This window comes from Mercurialis annua, linkage group LG6, assembly GCF_937616625.2.
Source record: "Mercurialis annua linkage group LG6, ddMerAnnu1.2, whole genome shotgun sequence".
In the NCBI taxonomy this organism is placed as follows: domain Eukaryota; kingdom Viridiplantae; phylum Streptophyta; class Magnoliopsida; order Malpighiales; family Euphorbiaceae; genus Mercurialis; species Mercurialis annua.
Window position 1 is genome coordinate 40556577 of NC_065575.1, and position 16491 is coordinate 40573067.

The following is a 16491-nucleotide window of genomic DNA, read 5'->3' on the forward strand; positions in this document are numbered from 1 at the left end:
TAATTTAGTGTATACAAAATCTAAAATATTCAAACCATTTTAGTATACAAAGATGTAAATTGAATTCAACTATAGGATAATGTTCATCTCCCTCTTGCCCATTTGTCGATTGTCATTGCCAAAAAATGTCATAAAACTGCAAATGAATCAAAAATTCTACATCTTGTCAATAACATCAAGCATATTGGACTTTCCGGCAATAAGCAACGTCATTTTGGTCAAACTTTCAATAATATTTCAATTTTACTCTCAAATCAGCACGTCTAATTTCAAAACTTTTATAATATAATCCATCCAGTAACGTACCTAGAAATAATTAGTAGAAAATAATTACAAAAGGAAAAACTTTGATTGATGATTTTTTTCATATGATTAAGATGAAATTTAAACTAATTTTTTTAAAAGTTAATTTATATTTTCAGCTAATTCCGACCAAAACGGGCTTACTCAAGCTCGTCTGTGAAGGGCTCCGCCACTGCGCATATTATTGCTGATACGCACGCAATTATTGTTAATTTTATAATTATATGGTATGGAATTGATCTTATTTAACTGATCCAATTATTAAATAAAATTTGGTAGAATGTTGAAGTCCAGAAAAAACCTGCCTACATAAACACTCAAGAGTCCAGCGCCTCTTTTTCGTCCTTTGCAAAAAATAGTAAAGATGATTCATGGAATCACAGGGAATAATAGCTGCGTGGCATCTGCTGATTGGATAATAAGTGGATTCTGTTGTTTATGCTGACAATTCGTTGTAGGAAAGTTCAATAATAGTAATTTGGGTGACACCGCCTTCCTTCCCGTGAAGCCTAGCCAAGTAGAAAAAGTCACGCCCCACGTAACACGTGACGATTCTCGTACCCGCACGTGATACTTTTTCCTTTTAAATCTACTTTGTGGACTTCTCCTAGGGTGTGTTTGGTTAGAAAAATATGCTCTATCACAATTCTAGCAGCACACCTATTTATATAATGTAGGCAAAACCCATACTAAAACCCCTGTACTATATCAATTTTATTCGAGAGACCCCTACTCCAAAGTTGTTCACGTCCGAGTCCCTGTACTTACCAAATCCTGATTATAGCACCCTTACGTGGATGGAAAATGGGGAGTGTATTTCACTCTCCGTTAATTAACAGAAAAAAATGATGTGGCGTTCCTTTTCAACAATTGAGGTCCACATGGCATCAATATTTAGGACTGATATCACATAAAATCACAATTTACTTACAAACTGTAAAACAAAATAAATTTGGTGGCAAAATAATAATTTAGCCATCATCTTCTACCTTTGACATGTTTCTTCATCGTAATACCTGATTTCCTTGAACCCATCTTCAAACTAAAACATAGAACACTAAATATTTAAAAGTCCTCTTTACTTTTCCAATTCAAAATCTTAAGACTTCAAGAACTTCAATCCATGCCTTTTCAAATTCAAGTCTCTAAATTTTCAGATTATAATCAAAACCTAAATCAGAAAAATCAAAATATATCAAAAATGGAAGCTCTTCAGTTACAGCGGCACCACCAATCATATGGGGGTTTTGTAAAACGGAAACTGAGATCAAACCCAAATTCTCAAACAAAGTTAGCTTCACATAGAATCACCTCCTCTATAGAAAATGAAGAATTTTTACACTTATTTTTAGATCTTATTCCAACTCCAGCAACAAAAAAAGCTACTCCATCAACACCCTCGATTTATCTCTCAAATCCTGCACTAACTCACTTCCTCTCCGTGAACTTCTCCTTCTTTCACCCTCTCCTTCAAGAAAATTAAGAACCCATCTCCCCGATCGCCTTGACATAGCCGACGAGGCTACTATGCATCCATCCGGGTCTCGTAGCAGATGCAAAATATTAGCAGCTCAATTGTGTTTGCCACGAAATAGTAGAAGGTCGAGAAGATAGGAAATTGAGATTAGAGAAGAGAAATAAAAATTTGGTATCTCCGCTTGCTATTATCCCCACCGCCCACCTGCTACGAACCGACCTCAGTTCTTGATCTCCGGCGAAGAATCAGACTTTGGTGAAGATGAAGTGAAGAGAAAAAATACACCTAGAGTCCTTAAATTTTATATATATTTATGGGGATTAAATGTAAAAATATCAAAGAATATTTTTCTTTTCACACTCTCAATAACGGAGAGTGAGATACACTCCCCATTTTCCATCCATGTAAGGATGTTATAATCGGGATTTGACAAGTACAGGGAGTCGAACGTGAATAACTTTGGAGTAGGGGTTTCTCGAACAAAACTGATATAGTACAGGGACTTTAGTATGGGTTTTGCCTATAATGTATAGAAATACGGATGGTGAAGTACGGACAAATTTATTAAATAATATTTTTAAATTTATTACCAATTAATTATTTAATAAAAAAATTCATGATTATTTAAAGTAATAGTATAGTTTAATTTAATAAATAATTAATATAGTTAATTTGATTAGAATTAGAAATTGATAAATTTAATTCAAACAAAGAAGTAAAGGATCTACTAAACTTTAGGTAAACATCCAATTCTACAAACGAAACAAAAAGACTGACTATATATATATATATAAATTACTAATCAATATTTTATGCTTAATTATCTTTTTTTCAAATTTTGCCGCAACATTCAAAGTTAATTATTGATATTTAGTATTTGAGTACAAATAGAAGATTTATGCATAAATATGATTTTTTCTGTTTTTCCTTTTTTACTCTCCATATTTTCTATTTGTACAAATAAAAGTCTCATGCATATATATAATTTTTTTATATTTTTATTTTATGGCTAATTAAAGAATTAGATAAAAATTAGAATTTAATTTTATATTTTCTTATTTTATACACTTCTCTTGAAAATTCAATATCAATTAATTAATTTAATTATGAATTCGATTTCAATAGAAAAATTATTGATTTAATTTTTCTTCATACTTAATACAACAACTTAATTTAAACACGAAAGAGTAAGGATTTATCAGTTGATAATTAACTTAAATTTTTTTATCATTTAAGTATTGTGGTAATCTTCTAGAATATATGTTTCGATAACTTATTTACACTTTTACATGTCAGTTTTTGATTTTTCTTTTTTGATTTTTTTTATTTACAAAAAATGTCTTTTTTTAATTTCACAAATACCTTTTTTCGATTTTGGGTTTTCATCCAATTTTAGTTTTCAGTTTTTTCGGTTCGGTCGACCGATCCAACCGATTGCACAACTCTTCAGTTTTTAATAATTTATTATTTTTTATAGTCTTTTCCTGAAATTTTTTATTATTTTTTTATCGTATTTTTATAGTGCAACAATAGTGCATATGTCAGTGTTTAAAAAACCAAACCGTTGGCCAAAACGGTAGGCCACCGATTTCCGGTTCAACCCCTTGAACCGGTTCAACCGGTTTAATAAATTTAAAAAAAATGAAAAAAATTCTAGTTCACCGGCTTTTTACCAGTTCAATCCGGTTCAATGCTCAATTTTTTACCGGTTCAATCTGGTCCAATCCGGTTCAACCCGGTCCAAACAAAAGATCCAGTTTTTGCAGTTTCAGACCAGACCACTAACCGGTTCACGGTTCAACCAGTCCGACCAGATGGTCCGGTTTTTAAAACACGGGTATATATAGTGCTTTTATGGTGTTTTATAGTGTCTATATAGTGTATATATAGTGTATTTATGACATTTTTATAGTGTTTTATGGTCTATATCATAAAAACACTGCAAATGATACATCTTAAACACGGCCAATACACCATAAACACTGTAAATGCACCATATATATACTAAAAAAACGGCAGAAATACACCAAAAACATAGATTTCCCGAAAAACATTATAAATACACCAAAAATACACTATAACGTAAATATATTATAAAATCACCACATATACACCATAACTAATTTGTTCTTTATAAAATTAGTAGCAATAAACAAATCTATGTATAAGAGAAAACAATAATTATATGAATAATAGAACAATTTTATAAATAAAAAAATTATATAGATCTACAATAATTTATTTACAAAATGTTTAAATCATCATAAAAAACATAAAAAATTACACAAATATAAAAGCGATGTCGAGAAACCAATAGCGCGAACGGAAGAGACGAACAGACTAGCGCGAACGGAAAAACGACCGAAAACGACGAGAAATCCATCAGAAATGGATGAACGGAAACGCGAACGGAAAAGCGAACGAAAAAGACGAACGAAAAAGCAACCGGAAGAGACAAACTGAAAATCAAAAGAAAAAAAAGAAGATAAGAAGAGAGAACTTTGAGAGAGAAAAGAGAAAAAAAACAGAAAAAATGGCTACTTAAAAGTTTAACCTAAAATGAGATAAGGTTACTATTTATAGTGGGTACTTTTGTAAATAAGTTATAAAAATAGATAGCGTAGAGAATAAGGGAAAAATGGCCAAAAATGGTATAAATATTTTGAAAAAGACGGATATTTCGCAAATACCCCTTAACTATTATCTGTAAAATTAAAATAAATACGTAAAAAAGCGTGATAAACTCATTTCATGACTCTAAATGTAGCTTAGTAATTTTATTTCATTACTACTTAAGTGTTTGAATTTACGGCAATTTACAAGTATGTTAATATTCACATATCATATAAAACCATCAATGCTACTGTTACTTTGTTTAAAGGATTAATGTCATAAAAAATTTGCTAACTTTACACGTTTTCTCATTTTAATCACTCAGTTTAAATTTTCTCATTTTCATGCACGAACTACCACTTTTTCTCAAAATCATGCACAGTGCTGAGGTGTCACGGCTCCATTAGTGTAATTTGCTGAGGTGGAGGTCATTTTACACCAATGAATGAGTGTCATCTCAGCACCACGCATGAATTTGAGAAAATGTAGTAGTTCGTGCGTGAAAATGAGAAATTTAAACTGCGTGCTTAAAATGAGAAAGCGTGTAAAGTTCATGATTTTTTAAATTATAACGATTTAATTTCGTATTTATTATTCAAAATATTATAAAACAATTCATAACTTTTTTTGTTTTTTCATTTATAATCCAAATTTATTTTCCGGCAATTTTATCTTATTATTTTAGGTTATATAGTGTAAATCGCAAAATTATAATATTTTATTATAAATTTATTAAACATTGGAATTTAGTATGATGTATCTAATATGGCTGCTATAAATGAACAAAATTGCAGAAAAACGGTTTGGGATATAAGTTGTTAAAAAATAAAAAGTTAGAATTTGTTTTGTAATGTTTTGAACAATAGAATCAAATTGCTACAAAATTAAAACGATAGTATTTATTTTACCGATATCTTTTATTAAAATTAGGGGTAAACCAAAATTTGTCTAAACCAAATTAATTAAGTTAATATTTGAACAATAAATTAGTGTATATTAATATATGTTAATATTTTTATATTATTTTAGGACGAAGGAGTATTATGGTTTTTCTCTTTCCAACTTATAATGTTACATCCTCCGAGAAAAAAGAATGTAATTTTTTTTGTTTTTTTTTTCTCAAAGATAGCCTACTCTAATTATTAGCGGGTTAGCGGGAGTTAATGTTAGACATTTTTTAAATAGGCACACTGCTTGTGAGTGTTGAGGGTCAAACCCTCAACTTCATACACATATCATTAGAGTTTAGCTAACTGGGTCAAGCTTTCAAGTGTAAAAGAGTGTAATTTGATCATGGCATACTTTCAAGGTGATGGAAGTAAGATAAAATAAAAAAAATATACTTGTTCCATTTCAAATTAAGAATTATTTTATAATGATATAAATCAATCATGTGATGCTATTTTCGGAGTAAAAACTGATAAGAATAGAGCAAATATTTTTTATTTTAATAAAATTATATTTTAGCTCGTCAAGTTTCCTTTTTTATTTTTAACAAAAGAAATATGATATTATCAAAATAATTTGTTTTTGTTTAGTCTATACTCTATATCAATTTTTACTCAGTAAATAGAGCCAATTCAACCAAATAATTTTTGAAAAGAGATGGAGTAGTAATATTCTTATATTTATAATTTTAACTAAATGTAAAAAATATTTATAATATTAATCAGAAATCAATGTAGAATATAAATAACTTAATTTGTTTTTATAAAAGTAATCAAATGCTAGTACTTCAAAACATATAAAAATAAAATGGTAGTACATGAATATAAAATCCAATAATAAATAAAAGAAATAATGTTATAAAAATTCACTAACTTTACATGTTTTTTCAATTTAATTATATTTTTTAAAATTTTTTATAAAAATAGACTAATTTTTTGTTTTTCAAATTCATACACGGTGCTAATGTGTCACTCATTCATTGGTTAAAAATGACTTACGTCTCAGCAAACTGTACCAATGAATGAGTATAATGTCAGCGTCGTGTATGAATTTAGGAAAAAAATAAAAATTTATGTACTTTTATGAAAAAATTTAAAAAATATGACTAAATTGAAAAAAATGCGTAAAGTTGGTGAATTTTTATGAGAATGACTTCAAATAAAACGCATGAAATGAAGGAAAAGACTAGGAAATACACATCAAAGAGATTATGAAGAGAGGGGCCACACCACACCACAATCATCATCTTTCGGGCTATGTGGACTCGTTGTTGTGAGTAATATTCATTCACATTCAATTTTAGTCCCTTTGTTTCATTTTCTCTATAAATAATAAAATCTCATTCTCTCTTCCTCAGTTCTTCTAGCACTCACAAATATTTTAGGTGACAAAAATGGCAGAAAATATCACACAGAACACTTACAATGAAGAAAATATAGATGATCATTTCTCTAAGCCTCTCGCCGGAAAAATACTTTCAAAACAAAAGTTAGGTAGAAATGATTCGTTAGAAATCGAATCCCGCAGCTTTCATAATCAAGCTCATGGCTCTAAGGTTTAGATTTTTTTCTTCTTCATTTTCATTTTTAGCGGTTCTTTTATAAAATATATTACTAAAAATGAACTATTTTGTCTTTGAAAGGGTGTAAGTTGGTCAGTGATCTTGCAACTAGCGTTTCAAAGCATTGGAATTGTGTACGGTGATATCGGAACGTCGCCGTTGTATGTGTTTTCGAGTACTTTTACCGACGGAATCAAACACAACGATGATATATTAGGCGTGCTTTCTTTGATTTTTTACACTATCACTCTCATCCCTCTCATCAAATATGTTCTGATCGTCTTGCGTGCCACCGATAATGGTGACGGTGAGTCGGTTATTCTTTTTATTAGTAAATATTAGTACTATTTGTTAAGAAAGTTGCTCCAGTTGATTTCTCTAGTTTTATGTGCGTACAGCTAAGTTCTTTCTTATTTCACAGATTTCAAGTGAATCGTATACTAAATGATCAGTGTTTCAAGAACTTAACTGGACCGGTTGGTTTGACTATATACCAAAAGTTGGTGCAGTTCAGTTTTTTTTTTAAATCATATTTCTGGATGAACCGAAAAAAAAAATCAAAATTATTGAGCTTGTTAACCTGTAAAAAGATTATATTTTTTTATTTACCAGTTTATTTGTGGATCGTGATCCAGTTTTTAAAAATAAAAAATCATTGAATCAGACCAGTCAATTCAATTGGTTTGGTGCATGGGCGGAACCAGCCTTATGGCTGAGGTAGCGACTGCCCCTACAAATTTGTTTTTTATTACTCCTTCAAGTTTTTTTTTTAAATATAGTTAGTGTTTAATTTTAAATTTTATACAATTAGCCTCTTTAAATTTTAGCCAACCCATAGTAGAATTCCTAATTCCGCCTCTGGTTTGGTGTGAATCGGAGTTGGTCAGTCCCATCCTGTTCTCTAAAAATTGAAGTTCTGGTCCAATCTTCTTGAACCAATAAAACCATAATCATGAAAAGAATCATTGAGCCGGTTTAACTGTAAAAATCTTTCGAATCATTATTTACTAGTTAAAACGTGATATATATGAATATATATTGATTCAGTTGATTTTTATACTAGTGTTTATTATGATTTGATTTGTATCTCTATACATAGATTCTATAATGTAAAATATAATCCAAGAATTGAGTATGATTTACTAACAATAAATTTTTTATTTGAAAGGTGGGACATTTGCTTTGTATTCACTTGTGTGCCGATATGCCAAAGTGGGTTTAATTCCAAGTCAACAAAATGAGGATCGAAACGTTTCAAATTTTGAGCTTGAATTGCCTAGCAAGCGTTTGAGAAGAGCAACAAAGCTCAAAATTAAGTTGGAAAATAGCAATTTTGCCAAATTCTTTATGTTGTTTGCCACCATGCTTGGTACTTCCATGGTCATCGGAGATGGTGTTCTTACTCCTTGCATTTCAGGTCCATTCTCCAACTTCTTGATTTAATCTTAGTATTAAATTACGAAAAAATGTCGTAAATATTCGTTACTCTTATTTAAAACGACATTCTATATATGCTAATGTATCCCATAAATTTACATGCATGTTATCAATTTGCAAACTAATTAATACACGTCCGAGATTGGTTTATATGCTAATGTATCCCATAAATTTATATGCATGTTATCAATTTGCAAACTAATCAATACACGTCCGAGATTGGTGGCGTTCGTGCAGAATTACGATTTTTTTTAACAATAGATGAATTTCTTTAATTTTATATTAATCGATCAATATACGTAATTTGATCAAAAATATGAGAATTGAAATTTTTTTCTACCCTTTTGATATAGATAGATGCTGATGTAAAAAGATTCATATATGGCTGCCTGGCTCTATTAGTAGCTACTAATTATGTGTCTCTCTTAATTCGTCGTCTATTGTTGAATTTGAATATATAAACCTATTTATAGAAATTCACAGCACTCACTGAAAACGAACCGTTTTAAAGTTTTGTTCTATTACGCACCAACAGAACATGTGCCACTGTTGACTAACACATGTTTATCTCTTCTTCATTCGCAGTTTTATCAGCTGTGGGAGGAGTCAAGCAAGCCACAACAAAAATGACAGACGGTAAGTGAAAATAACCCAACAATTGGTCCCGTAAATTTAATGCTTAAATTGGTTAAAAATGATGTAATTCATATTACTTTTCGTTAGTAAAAAACAAAAAAGATTCCAACATTTTAAGTTCAAGTATAACATTTCCTTGGTCAAGTTATTAAAATTAGATCCCTCCATTTTTATTTGTTATTATTAAATTTTTATATTTTTAATTTTATGAATATTAGTTTCTTCTGTTACAAAAATAAAGTTGGTGTACTCTATGCGGCATTAGTGCGATTGAGATAAAATAATTATTAATTTTTGAATTTATCTTTTAATTAGGTCTTTATTTTGTTTTTGTTAAAATTAAGTCACTCATTCGGTTTTTCTTTCAATATGACTTGACACTGTTGATATTTTTTATGACAGAGGGATCTAATGTCTATAGAATCAAAAGTGTAAGGACTCAACATTATATAAATTATAAAGGAAAGATACAATTCAGAAAAGTGTGATAATATAAGGATCTAAATATGTATTTTGCAAAAAAAACTAATTATAAATGTTTTATTTTCTTTTAGTGCAGTTCTGTAATATTTGTCCAACTTTTTGGTCATGACCGTGTGTCAATGGAAGGTTCAACATAAATAACTATATGTTAATATATAAATTAATTGATTATTCCCAATAATTGATAAAGATTTCGTATCATTTTTCTTTTGATGAATGATTTCATATCATTTTATGTCAACTTTGGAATTGAACTTGAATTTACTATTCTTGAATTTTTCTGAATCTTTATTAAATTTTATGTCTTCCAATAAATACATTGAAAAGAATGAAGTTGAGAATAAAGTTATAATTTGAATTTGGTTATTAAAATTAAAGATCATCGATTGTTAAATGTTTTTTTTGATACAGATATGATAGTGTGGATATCAGTAGCAATCTTGATTTTGCTATTCATGGTTCAAAGATTTGGAACTGATAAAGTAGGCTACAGTTTTGCTCCAATAATCTGTGTCTGGTTCGCAATGATCGGCGGCATCGGCCTATTCAATTTATTTAAGTATGATCCTGCTGTAATCAAAGCCGTAAATCCAAAGTACATCGTTGATTATTTCCGACGGAACAAAGATAAAGCTTGGATTTCCCTCGGAGGCGTTGTTCTTGCCATAACAGGTTTGCTCATACATTTTTCTCTTTTCATTGATATTGATTAATGTATATTTTATTAAATACTAATACAAGAGATAAATAAATAAATTATATGATAAAGTTCTGAATTAGGACTTGTAAACTTCTGCAGGAACTGAAGCACTATTTGCAGATGTTGGGCATTTTGCAGTTCGATCCATACAAATAAGCATGTGTGCAGTTACCTATCCGGCTCTGATCTGCGCATACAGCGGACAGGCGGCTTATCTTCGAAAGCATAATGATGTTGTTTCCGAAACATTTTACGAATCCATTCCAAGTTTGTATCCTGTCATTTCTTTTTCTAGTTTCATCAATTATTAATCAAGTAATTCAACTAAGTCGCCTATGTTTTTACCTCTTGCAGAACCTTTGTATTGGCCAATGTTTGTAGTTGCGGTGATGGCATCAATCATTGCGAGTCAAGCCATGATATCGGGAACATTTTCAATTATCCAGCAATCTCTTTCTCTCGGATGCTTCCCTCGAGTCAAAATCGTGCATACTTCAAGTAAATTCGAAGGACAAGTTTACATTCCTGAAGTCAATTACCTTCTTATGCTAGCTTGCATTGGAGTAACTCTTGGTTTTAGAAGTACAACGAATATTGGCAATGCTTACGGTAATTCAATCAATTCTTTCAACTCGAATTTATAACTGCATATTTTTACATAAGCTAATGAGAAACTAATGAATTAATTTTATGATTTCAGGTATCGCAGTGGTGTTTGTAATGACACTAACATCAGCATTTTTAGTGTTGATAATGCTAATGATATGGAAGACCAACATTTTCTACGTAATTGCCTATGTGCTAACCATCGGAGTCGTGGAGCTTGTCTACTTAAGTTCCGTGCTTTACAAATTCGATCAAGGAGGCTATCTTCCATTGGCATTCGCTGCAGTTCTGATGACTATAATGTACGTTTGGAATGATGTGTACAGAAGAAAGTATTATTATGAGCTTGACAACAAGATTTCTCCTGATAAGCTCAAGGAAGTTGCTTCCGAGACTAGCCTTAGTAGACTTCCGGGACTTGCCATGTTCTACTCGGAACTAGTTCATGGTATTCCTCCGATCTTCAAGCACTATGTGGAAAATGTCCCTGCGCTTCACTCTGTTCTTGTTTTCGTCTCCATTAAGTCACTCCCGATTGGAAAGGTTCCGGTGGAAGAAAGATTCCTTTTCCGCAGAGTAGAACCCAAGGAACTCAACGTGTTTCGCTGCGTAGCAAGATATGGATACACGGATGTTCGGAATGAGGAGGAGCCTTTCGAGAGGATATTGATCGAGAAGCTGAAGCAGTTTATCGTAGATGATTTCTGGTTGAATCAAGCAATTGAGAAGGATCAAGAATCGGAAGAAGGCGAAAACATTAGCCATGAAAATGGAGATGGAAATCAAGAAAACCATGAGAGGCTATCGAGTGATGACATGGATCGTCAGATTGAGATCATAGATAAAGCGTGGCGTGCCGGTGTAGTTCATTTGATGGGAGAGACTGAGGTAATTGCAGGAAAAGGAGCAAATATAGTGAAGAGGATATTAATAGATTATGCATATACTTTCTTGAGGAGGAATTTAAGGCAAAGTGAGAAAGTGTTTGATATTCCTCAGAAGCGTATGCTTAAAGTGGGTATGACTTATGAACTCTAGTTTTTATCAAGTACTAGTTGCTACAAGCAAGCCTATCGAACTCTAGTAACAAAAGGTTCCTGCTTCAGATGTGTAGAAATTTAAAATTTTACCTTGTCAAATATAATTAGAATGGTAATTATATCAATATATATATAATCATGCTTATAATCTGTTATTAGTATATCAAGTGTTCTAAAGTATTCTTTTATTTGTCCCTGCTCATTGATCATGTGCTAGTAGTTTTGATGATGAATGATTAGATTTTAAGCTAACAAAGGTTCATTTTGACCCCTCAATTTAACACAAAATATCAATTAAACCTTTAGACAATTGGTTAAAATGGCCTATTTTACCCCCATAACTAATGTGACACGAATTGGTTGGAGTAATTGGAATTGAGATGGCATAAAATTATCGGATCATTTGGAGTTGAAGGGATAAAACGAGTCAAAACGCTTACTAAGACTATTTTATTCTAAACGTCTATTTTAAATTATTTTTATTTGCAGCCATGAGTTAAGACGTATTTGATCTTTTGTCTCAAATTTAAGGGGCGAGATGATATGCGTTGGATTTAAAGCTAATAACATCAATCATACTTGTGTTAAGAACATAATTAAACTATTAATTATGCACAATTCATCTTCTTACAAATCTAACTAAAAAAATTAATTTCACCAGTTTTAGCTTAATTTAGGAAGCTAACAGTGATTAATTTTAAAATTATGTCACATACTAATAAATTAATTTTTATATAGGTTACAAATTTTGATTAAATTTACAAAAAATAAATAAATCTAATTATAGTATTCATTAGGTCTTATGCAAATGGTTTGAAAAGATGTTCATTATAGCTAAACAAATTAACACAATTTATACTTGTTCACATTACACACAAAAAAGATCATGCCATGATAACTAATTATATTCCAAAATTGATGTTTCAAGTAAATATTTATTATGTTGGAAAAATATCAATAAGAGGCATTTTATTTCAGGTTAGCTAATTCAAAAAATTAGCTGAATGAAGAAATAAAAATAAATAATCAATCAAAAGGTCTATTTTAATCAGAAAAACAAAACGATTTTGAGATGAACATCTACATATGCATATAATTCGGGAAATTAACAGCACATCACACAACTACGTACTCTACTAGCTATCAGTCAAAACAAGAAGCCACAACCAAATTGAAAGGCTAGATATATCATATCAATACATCATTTTTCATAAGGTTATTAATTACAAAATAAATTATGAATTTTAATATTTTAAATAAATTTAATTCGAATTTTTAATTTGAGCAATTTAAAACACGAATAATAATTCTTATAATTTTAAATACCGGACTTTTTTTGATAAATAAATACTAATGTATACACCAAAATTTATATTTTCATGCATATACATCACCATTTTTTGTCAAAAAAATTGTTTGATATTTGAATTATATATAAAAAAAATCAATTCACATTTTAAATTGCTAAAAATAAAAATTCAAATTAAAATTATAAAACACGCTAAAATTCATAATTTATTTTTCAGTTACCCAATTTCATAAATTAAGAAAGTTGATATATCATTTGGATACAAGGCTTGGAGATTTCATTACCGTGAATATATATACTCGGTGGTGATGGCCGGAGATCATCAATATCGCCGGTAAACTTCACTGTCATCTTTATCAAACACAGCAAACTTCAAAAATGGAGTCGAACCACTAGATTGAGAGTTCATCTGCAAATCATCTTTTTCTTCGCCACTATTACTCGCCTTATGACAAGCTCTCTCTCCTTCTTGATCTCTATACTTACTCAAATACTTTTTCAGCGGCTCTGCATACTCATCAAACCCTAAATTACCAAGAGCCCAGCAAATATCATCTCCATTAACAGTTTTTCTCTTCTCTTTATGACATTTATCCGATGCTTCGCCCGTAACGAAGCTGATGAACTCGGATACGCATTCTTGCATTGTTTCTTTGGATTCTTTTGAGATTTTTGCATTTGGAGGAAGGATTTGCTTCATGATTCTGCCTACGTTTGCTATTGGAACCAATCTATCTTGCTCCTTCATTATGCCATCTTCGCTTCTGGATTCTGTAAAGCTGTGATTTTTGTATGATTTTTCTGAATTATTGTGGGTGTTATCAACCATTTCTTGATGTAAGAAAAATTTGATGTGTTGTTTCTTTGGGAGCTAATTCACTTTTTATATAGAGAATTTATGTAGTCGCATAATTGGATATTAAATTTTGAAGTCCCTAATTTTTTGTGTTATTTTATTTTGATTATGATACTTTAATTTATTTTAATTTAGACAATAAATCAAACAAAAATACAAGCAATGGGATTTATTTTTAGTAATTTTATCTCAAATTGAGTTTATGTGATAATCGGATATTGTCACGTCATGCAACAATTTTCTTATCACTCTAAAATAGTATAAAAAAAGGGTTAATGTCATAAAAATTCACCAACTTTACACGTTTTTTCAATTTAATCACGTTCTTTAAAACTTCTCATAAACATACACCAACTTTCATTTTTTCCCAAATTCATACATGGTGTTGACGTGTCACTCATTCATTGGTAAAAAATAACTTACACCTCAGCAAATTGTACCAATGAATGAGTGCCACATCAGCACCGTGTATGAATTTGGGAAAAAATGAAAGTTGGTGTATGTTTTTGAGAAATTTTAAAGAACGTGATTAAATTGAGAAAACATGTAAAGTTGGTGAATTTTTATGATATTATCCCTAAAAAGAAAGTTCAACGACTGGTTTTCACTATTGATGTCAGAGATATGTAGTTACAAAAAAAATTATTATGTAGATTCAATTTGAATTAAAATTATTAAGAAAAATTTCATTATTTGTAATTTTAAAATTTAAATAAATTATAGTTTCACGACCGAAATAATAATAAAAACACATAAGTTTAATTAACATGAGTACAATCTCGGACTATCTATTCTACGATTAATATAAGGTAAAATGAAGTTATATATTTGTAATTGTAGCTCGTTTGTTAAATATATTATAATTTTAATTATCAGTTTGGTTCATTATTTTTTATATCTTAGTTAAATATACGTGTGATGTTATATGTCAAGTAGCATAGATTTTGTATATATATACATACAATATTACATCACGTCAGCTCCAAATGAGTCGTGGATATATTTGACAAATATCGAAAAATAATGATTAAATTGACACGTTTTAAATATCATTGTATATCTTGCAAACAGAATAAAATTATGGGTTGATAAATTTATTTTGTCTTGGTATAATCTATTTCTTGCTAAAAATATATTCTAAGATTAATAATTAAAACAATATCCAAAGAAAAGAAATTAAGAATTGAAAATATATGTACACACAAACAAATCGGCCGAATACATAGTTTGACCCCTGAACTTGTACCCTTTTACCCATCTAACCTCCAAACTTAACGTCTCACCTATCGAACCCCTGAACTTGTTAAATAACCCGATTTGACCTCCGAACTTGATAAATGCGTAAACATTTAACCCCTCCGTACAGAATTTTTTCTAGAACGTTTCAAGTGACAGGTGGACACAAAGGGTTCAATACTTACATATTTATCAAGTTCAGGGGTTAAATCGGATTATTTAACAACTTCAGAGGTTCGATAGGTGAGACGTTAAATTTAGAGGTTAGATGGGTAAAAGGGTACAAGTTTAGGGGTCAAACTATGTATTAAGCCCAAACAAATCTATCTCATATGTTCATCATGGTCATGGTTAAGGAGACAGTCGCATGACGTGGCATATCGAGACATGGAGCTGGTCAATGGCGGATAGGGGACAGAATGGTGGGCAAGTTTGTAAAGTTGGCATAAGTTAGGTCCCTTTTTTTTATTTTAAATTATTACAAATGTATTCCCATAAAGGATCAACATCTAAACCCTAACCAAGAAAAAGAATTAAAAACAAATCAAACTCTTACAAAATGGTCCCTCATCTTCCCTAAATTTAGTAATGCTTGCAATAAGTTTGGAATAAGAATGTTTAAATAATACTTGTAATTTGAATTTGTGGCTATATCAGTGTACACGTGTTTCTTAATGTGTGCATCATACAAGATTAAGACCTTAAAAGAATCAATTAGTACTAAAGTAGTAAGTTAATTAACCTTAGTGTTGGATTACCTAATTAGGGTTTTTGATATTTGAGTTGAATGTGTCGTTCTAGAGGAATCTGGTTTAATTACTGATATAGTTCGATCAAGAAATATTTGAGCCAGACTTTAATTATTTTGTTAAATTATTTCACAAGTCATAATCTTAATCTTTATTCTTGTTAAGCCATCCCCATATGATCATATCCCACATGTACGATGGAGAAAAAACTTGGATTACAATTTAGGTTAGATTTATCATATGATGGTATAAACTTTTAATTTATTCTCAAATATTTGAAATGCTTATGAACTTAATAATAATTTAAAAAGTAGATTATCTTGATATCATATAGCATAATTTGCACTTGATTGCTCTTGTTTAAAATCAAATGGTGTTATTCTTAAATTTTATTTCATTAATATTTTAATTTTTTATTCATTTATTGGATCAGTCTATTAAATCACATTATTAAAAATTAATAAAAAAAAGGCACGTCATTAAATTAGTAAAATCAAATATTATTTTAGTCTTAAATTTATTTTTGACTTAAATAAA

The 16491-nt window shown here is 30.1% G+C and overlaps 2 protein-coding genes across 2 annotated transcripts; one reads left to right on the top strand and one right to left on the bottom strand.

Moving 5' to 3' along the window:
• Positions 1-6642: 6642 nt before the first annotated feature.
• LOC126687414 (potassium transporter 5-like) lies at positions 6643-11965 on the top strand. The gene is made up of 8 exons (XM_050381974.2): positions 6643-6896; positions 6984-7209; positions 8071-8319; positions 8925-8975; positions 9870-10130; positions 10258-10425; positions 10513-10767; positions 10859-11965. The coding sequence occupies exons 1-8, from the start codon at positions 6735-6737 to the stop codon at positions 11800-11802; spliced, it is 2316 nt and encodes a 771-aa protein (XP_050237931.1). The 5' UTR covers positions 6643-6734; the 3' UTR covers positions 11803-11965.
• An 858-nt stretch (positions 11966-12823) lies between these two features.
• Positions 12824-13985, bottom strand: LOC126687415 (nuclear transcription factor Y subunit B-4). The gene has a single exon (XM_050381976.1). It carries the CDS (start codon positions 13940-13942, stop codon positions 13436-13438), a length of 507 nt encoding a protein of 168 aa, XP_050237933.1. The 5' UTR covers positions 13943-13985; the 3' UTR covers positions 12824-13435.
• Positions 13986-16491: the final 2506 nt, after the last annotated feature.

Coding starts and splice junctions, on each gene's coding strand:
- LOC126687415 (XM_050381976.1), bottom strand. CDS start 13,942: ATGGTTGATAACACCCACAATAATTCAGAAAAATCATACAAAAATCAC.
- LOC126687414 (XM_050381974.2), top strand. CDS start 6,735: ATGGCAGAAAATATCACACAGAACACTTACAATGAAGAAAATATAGAT. Junction 10,426..10,512: donor ATTTTACGAATCCATTCCAA/GTTTGTATCCTG, acceptor TACCTCTTGCAG/AACCTTTGTATTGGCCAATG. Junction 10,768..10,858: donor GAATATTGGCAATGCTTACG/GTAATTCAATCA, acceptor TTATGATTTCAG/GTATCGCAGTGGTGTTTGTA.